General features: G+C 43.1%; 1 protein-coding gene across 1 annotated transcript in view; it reads left to right on the top strand.

Annotated features, from left to right (window-relative positions):
- The window catches only part of Srbd1 (S1 RNA binding domain 1), a 184,343-nt gene extending 177,309 nt beyond the window's left edge, over nucleotides 1-7,034 (top strand). The window contains exons 20-21 of the mRNA XM_013348969.1: nucleotides 3,342-3,526; nucleotides 6,203-7,034. Of these exons, the coding sequence (XP_013204423.1) occupies nucleotides 3,342-3,526; nucleotides 6,203-6,492 (475 nt within the window). The 3' untranslated portion in view covers nucleotides 6,493-7,034. The remainder of the gene's footprint in view (nucleotides 1-3,341; nucleotides 3,527-6,202) is intronic.
- The last annotated feature ends 258 nt before the right edge of the window (nucleotides 7,035-7,292 follow it).

The raw sequence follows: 7,292 nt of genomic DNA, 5'->3' as shown, positions 1-7,292 counted from the left end.
CTCTCTCTCTCTCTCTCTCTCTCTCTCTCTCTCTCTCTCTCTCTTTCAATGGGTTGTAAACCGTATGTGCTTTTTTTTTTTTAAGTCATGGTGTTATATCACCAAGGTTCTTGTGAGCTCCACAGGGTGTCACGTTGCTCTATGTAACAAACCCCTCTGCTTCTAAATCCCTGGGCTGGAAATGATTATGGAAATCTGAATGGTCATTTCCAAAGTCTTATGAATCTGGAGAACTTCTTACTCTTTGGGGGGAAAGTTTTACAAAGACTTTTCTTTTCCTTTGTAGAGAAAGACCTGGCCTTTGTTGCAAGCTTCTGTTGAAAACACCAGCAGTGTTAGCTTGTGTGGCTTTGTACTTGCAGGGCAAGCGTGTCTCCGCTGCAGTCTGTTCTAACTTTGTGCAGATGTGTGCTAAAAGAACATGATGTGCTTATTTGTTGCATTTATGCTACTTTCTTACTTTAAGTAAGATGGATGAAATTACATATTAAATAAAAACAGCAGCTCCAACGGCAGTCCTTAGCAAATGGAAAAAGCCTTCCAGAGACAGGAGAGAAAGCAAGATGATGGTTTTAATAACTCATTGACTTGTGAGAACTGTCCATTTAAAAGCTTGTGTATAGTAAGTTCTTTTTGGGATTTTCTTGGTGTTAACTGCCTAATGTTTAGACGTGATCTGACATTAAATTGTGCTGGTGTGATATTTCCCAACACATTGGGTTTTGTCTTGCCAAATATAACAGTAATTTTTATGTGCACTCAGTGCACGGACACCTGTGTGTGAGATGAGACTCCAGTGACTAGGAGCAGCTGCATGGCCGTGGGCAGGCTATGAAGCCTCCCTCGATTTTTGTTTTCCGCATTTGAAGATTGCTGGGATCAAAAGAGAATGTGCAGCCAGCGGAGCTCGGCGTATGTTCATCTTTGTGGGCTCATTCTAGGTTCCAGGCTTCAAGGGTGTGTTTCCTTTTGTACTTTTGAGCTAGGAAGTACTTTGTGTTGGCCTTAGATCTCAATTCTAGAGCGAAATTTGGAATCTGGAGAATGCTTTTCCTGAGCAGCTCCTGAGCATGACGTGTCCCCTCCTGTCCTGGCAGCCAAATGTACCCGAGACCCAGGTAGGGTAAGACCTGCTGCAGTGCTTGCTCTGGTCCTCCCCAGGTTTTCCCTCCCTTCTGTTGTTGTTGTTGTTGTTTTTTTTTTTTCCCCTTTGGACTGGTCAACTTCAAGGAAGTTTTCAAAATGCAAGAACTATTTAACTTTGTTCCTTTATTGTTAAAAAATGAAGTTGATCAATACAGAGCTTTAGCTGGAAGCAAACATGATACTTTCTTATTGATTTCAGTGGCCTACTGCCTTTAGGTTTCATGAGGATGAAAATGATATAGGAAATACACTCCTTGGTGTTAAACGCATTTTCTTCTTATAGTTGCAGTAACTAAAAGCCGACTTTTTTATATAAATATGATTTTGTAGCAGTTACTATCTCTCTGGTGTGTATGTGTGCGCACATATTCACATACAATACAATCTTAAGACTCTAAGTGGCCTGCTGAGTGGGTGCTTTGGGAAGTTTTCTGCCATAGCTTTACTAATTGCTAGATGCTTTTCATATATATGTATATTGTCCACTAATTTTGTGCATCTTAACAAATGTTTAATTGTGTGAGCCAGAGTATTGAGGTGCTGGAAGGTGCTCTACATAGTAGCTAGCTGTACACAGTAAAGCCAAACTAGTGAGTATCAGAAAGGGCTGTCCAAAGAGCGGCTGTTATTGAGAAATGAGTTAGCTGTGTGCAGATACTGCCTGTGTCAGCTACCCTATCAGCAGGAACTCCAGCAGCTGGCCCTGGTGCTGCTGTCCATCAGTCAGTATAACACACAGGCTGCCTCCCCACCTGCTGGGGAATCCCTGGTCTCCAGAGGATGCTCATGTCCAAAGAAGGATCTAAGCATCACTCCTTGTCTTCTTTATGAGACTGCTAACCAAAATAGGTCCTCATGAGAATTTGGTGGATGCTAAAAGATCTTCTAAAATAAAAACTGTGGCTCCAGAAATGTAGAAGGGTTGCACATTTGAACCAGCCCAAGAGACATCCTAGTTAAATGTGAGGTGAGAGCCTTTTCCCACCAGGATAATCAGCACCAGAGTGTCACTGAAGAAAGAGGTCTGCTCTGCTTGAGCACTGTGCAAACAGAGAATCAGGATGGCAAGCAACCAGTTCTGCACAGTGCAGTTGCCTGCCATGTGGGCCAGATCTAGAGACAGACCTCCAGCAGTTTCCTTTTCCCTTCCTGTATTCAAGAGTCATTCTTAAAGGAAAGAATTTGAGGGCATTATTATCACTATCTGTCTGATTACTGTGTTGACATTTTTAAAGTGCCATTAATCATAGGAAATGGAACTTAATGATGTCGAAAAATGCCCAGCCAAGGAATGTCAAGAAAGGGAGCCATGACCCAGAACTCACATGAAACTGAAGGGAACTGCATTCTAACCATCGTTTTTTGTTTTGTGTTGCTATGGCTTTACCTCTGCTCAATAATTGGGTAGCATCTGTGTAAGCAGGAAGATAGCAAACACTGCAGTATGTGATGTATAAAGAATAAAAAGAACATTCATCTTTAGACTATATCTTTGAGATTTTACTTGTCTCCTTTTGGGAAAAAAATCACTTTTTCTTTCACATTCCCCCTTTTATATTGTTGCTGTGGGATGTGTCCAGGTTCTCTTATGCGTGCCACTTACACATTCTACGAGCACTCACAAATGCCTAGTTGCCCTCTGGTGTTTATTTTCCTGCTGAATACTCCTGAAATTTTTAGATAATTTCATGTATATGTGGCTCAGTGGCATTGGTGTCATTGGTACTGGCAGGTCACCCTCCCATCACATAGATATACACATACAGCAAGACATGAGCAAAGTGTCAGAATTTGGCAATGCTTGAAATATGCCATGTTGGATTTTTGGTATCACCAATAGATTATATGTGACTGGTGCTCTAAATTCAAATGTTTTCCTAACTGAAAATCGTAGGAAACATGAGGTAAGTACAGACAGCCTTGTCTAGAAAGTCTGAATGTGACACTGAATTGTAATGAACAGCATACTGTAAAATGTTCCTGGGCCAACTCTGGTCAGGTGCTGCCTTGGGAAGTAGCACAAGAGTTTAAATACACTCCTTTCCCGCCCACATGCCCTTCAGCTCCATCACTTATTACAGCAAAGGCCAGTTGATATATAGTGACCTGGGGAAAGAGAATTTGAAGATGACCTATGCAAGAAAATGTAAAAAGTCATATTACTGATGAATTTGGGCTTTTCTTTTCCACGGAAGGTTTTTGTCATTCATTGGTGGGACGCTGCATGAGATTGGAAAGCCTGAAATGCAACAAAAAATAAATTCATCTCTTGGAAAAGAAAGTATAGAGAAGATTGCAGAGAGGTTACAGACAACAGCACACACCTTACAGGTCATCATGGACGGTCTGAGCCAGCCCGAAGGCTTTGACTTCCGAACAGGTAAGCTGAACTTGAGTTGAAGCCCATGCCTTCGTATAGCTACGCCATCACCTTTGATCCTCACAATGGCCGAGTGCCTGCAGTGAACAGGTTCTGCCATCCTGTCCGTGAGAGAGCCGAGGGTCAGCATTTGACCTCCGCAGTAACTAGAATTGGTGTCTGGAGTCAAACAGAAGCAGGGCTCTGACTCCTTGCCCGCTGTTGATTCACAGTGCACTCAGCTAGATGATGCATCACCGTGTGCACAGAGGCATGCTCTCTTGAGTGTACTGTAAATTATCTTCTGTCTGAAGTGCTGGAAGATAAAATTTTCCCTTCATGCCAAGTGAATCTTCTTCCTAAATTGCAGCCTTCCAGGTTTCTGGATTCCATGTCACAGAACACGATGAACAAATAGATGATAACTCTGTGTTGATCATCTTTCTGATTTAGCATGCTCTTGGCTTTCTGTGCAGGTAGAGGGTAAAGGAAGTATAATAGCCATAGTTGTTGAGAGCAATGGCCCATTGAGACCTAATTGCCACTGGAGAAAATAAAACACTGAGTAAGACCAGTGGTATCAAAGCCTTCCAGTTGTCCTTCATGTGAAGTGGCTGCTCCCACAGATGAAACTGCCAAGCAGCCTGCTTTTCTCTATGTAGATTCCATGGCTGTCTTTTGCAGAAACACTAAGATTAATGTCTCTCATACAGGGTGAAATTGGTGACATGCCTATCTATCAACTGGATCGTTGACAAAGACTTTAGCCACAGGTAGCCTGTATTGGCTTTTCCTGACATCTTGGTTTTTCGATCACACTGTTGATTGCTTTATTATCTCAGTTGCACTAAGGACTCAAAGGCAAACACCCAGTCAGCCCAGCTAAGCAAAGGGCCTTCCTTAATGAGCCTCTTGTTGAGCAGAACTCAGACAGACCCGGTCTTTCCAGCGTGACAAGTACAATTTCAAATAGGTTTCTTTAAGCAGACTTTGCAACTAACCTTTGCCCTTGTTAAGTCACAGTTTTCAAGATATTTGAGAACTATCATTTTACTATTGAACACATTCTCAAAGGGTCGGGATGCTGATGAGTCATACTTTGGAAGTAGAGAGGGGATAGACATATTTTGGACATTTTCATATTATAGTATTTGAATTACATCTCTTTTCTCCATTTTCTCAAAAGTGTTTCCTGTCTTAATAGCCTCATTCTTTCTTATACTCATCAAACTTCAGTTTTTTTCAGTGACATAATCAGTTCCTTTTTATCGAAACTCTCTTTCAGGTTAGTTTCCTTACTTAGGAACAAGCTGATGACAGTGACCTAACTGCCGCCTTGGCTCTCAGTGTGTTAAAATTTGCGTGTACATGGAGGATTTGGGGTTTCTCAGCAGCCCAAGCCATCTAGGGGAACACGTTGAGTAGCTCTTGAATCTGACTTTCATGCAGAGTTAAACTGAGCAGCTGATCAGAGCCCTTTGGGGATTGGCAGCAACTGGACTTCTGCAAGGAAAAGGAGGAGAGAGTTTTCAAGCATGGGCCTGGAGACCATCCTGCCCTGGCCCTGGGTGCCCGAGTTTCACTCGGCTTTGAGTAGCCCTCACCCTCTGTGGGTTGAATTCCCCCCCGAGGTTTCCTGCTTTGGGATTCAGCATCAGGTGAAATATCAGAGTCGGTCCCCATATTGGGTGCTTAATGAGGACAGTGAAATTGGGTTTCCTGGATTTAGGCTTGTTTGATAGCAGTGGGGGAGCTTATTTCTAAAAGATCCTGATCTTATGGTGGTTGGACTGAGGGAGGACAAGAAAGGTGAGTGGTTGTTAATTCAGTTGTAAAGAATAACTCAGCAAGTAGCCAGGGCAGGCAGCAGCTGTGGAGGAAGCAATGGACTGGGTGCTGACTCTGTAAGGGCTAGTGTTGGTGAATAGAAGCATGGGTAGTGGGGTGGGCCAGGAGAGGACTGGCAAGGCTGAGATGGGGACCTCGGGATCTTCGTCTCTGTGTATCTAGCACCCAGCTGAGCACCTGGCCATGAGGTAGGAGGAAGTAAATACTCAATCAGCTTAACTGAAGGGAGAGAGAGAAGACTAGCTCTGACTGGTGTGGATTTCTGAGCCATAGGTAATAGAGAACCTATGTATCCTGATTGAATAAATATGTTTGAAATAGAAAACATTGACTCCTGAATTCCCGGTTTGTGGGAAGAAGTAGAGAGAGAACATTTGATTTCACCCATGTCTGTCCAGAAACTAGTGGAACTTTCACCACCTTGAAACAATTTAAGAATCCAGGAACTGGAAGCTAACTCCTGCTCTCGTGTCTCCAGGGCTCTCCTTTCCCGAGCGTTTGTCCTGTAGTCCAGTGTGGTCCCCAGCAAAGGTACACTCCAATAGTCCTTTGCCAGAAAGAAAAGGAGACTGTCTGTCCATGGCCTTACAGACTGCTCGTGTTCACGTTAGTGAGACAGACTGTAGAGAGAAGACAATGTCGGAGAATTTTTCTTGACTCATCTGTGTAAACTGTTTCTCCCAGGATGCATTTTTTTCTCAGGACAAGCCTGTGCACTCAGCTCCTTTTGTCTTCCCTCAGAGACTACTGTTGATCTGAGCATCCCTATCAGTCAGTACACAGCGAACTCCAGACCTCTCAGCGCAGCGCCTTCTTGGTTATACTAACATTTACCCTCTTTCCTCATAGATTTTGATAAACCTGACTTCAAGAGAAACATAGTGTGTCTGGAAGATCTACAGGTTGGGACAGTTCTTACAGGCAAAGTCGAGAACGCCACTCTGTTTGGGGTTTTTGTGGATATAGGAGTGGGAAAGTTGGGTCTGATTCCTATACGAAGCGTAACAGAAGCAAAGCTATCTAAAACAAAGAAGAGAAGGAGCCTGGGCCTAGGTCCTGGAGAGAAAGTGGAAGTGAAAGTCCTCAACATCGACATCCCCAGATCTAGGATTTCGCTGGACCTCCTTCGGGTGTTGTGAGACCCTCACTGAAGGCCAAGCACCATTGTGTTTCCTCATTTCTACAGCTTTCAAGGACAAGCCAAAGCTCAGGAAACCTAGACAGCAGATGAGAGGGGATCCTGGGTAGAAGTGTTGGTCACACCATCCTGGCTCCTCGTTTAGAAAACAACTCCTAATGTCCTCCCATGGGTTGGGTGGCAGCAGTTTTCTTACCTTTTGTAATTGCTCACTGACTATGCTTCTATAGCAGGTGGCTTCACCTCTCCTGCTAGCATCTGCTGTCTCGGACCCCGGTGGGTTGTTTTCTTTATTTGAAGTGCACGATGTTAGTTGACATATCAGGACTAGCAATCTTTAATCCTGCCATTTTCTCAGTTGTTAAATTAGGACTTTTGCACACAATTTTTAATTTTTTAATAATGATCTTTATTTTCCCTTACCAAACTGAGCAAAAATATACCAGTAAAAGAAATTATCATGTATTTGTGACCATCAAGTCAATGACAGTGTGTTCCTCAGAAGAACTATGTATGGCCCTACAATAAATGACTGGCTGGTGACTTTGGTTTGCTGTGTTCATTGAATGAATGCTAGAAACCACACTGAATTAAAGTTTGTGAAACTGCCTTTGGGGAACTGGGAGGAGTCTGGAAATGTCAAGAATTACTTTAATTAAGTTATCATAGAGGCTCTTAACTGTTGGAATTAAACTTCAAATCAGAATAAAAATGACCTTTGAAAAGACTAAATGTAGATCAGGTGAGATGGGCCAAGAACAGTGGAGGAAGTGCCCCCGATTCTTGTTGTTCAGTGGAGAA

The sequence above is a fragment of the Microtus ochrogaster genome, chromosome 16, assembly GCF_000317375.1.
Source record: "Microtus ochrogaster isolate Prairie Vole_2 chromosome 16, MicOch1.0, whole genome shotgun sequence".
Classification (NCBI taxonomy): Eukaryota; Metazoa; Chordata; class Mammalia; order Rodentia; family Cricetidae; genus Microtus; species Microtus ochrogaster.
This window is presented reverse-complemented; position numbering and strand designations above follow the sequence as displayed.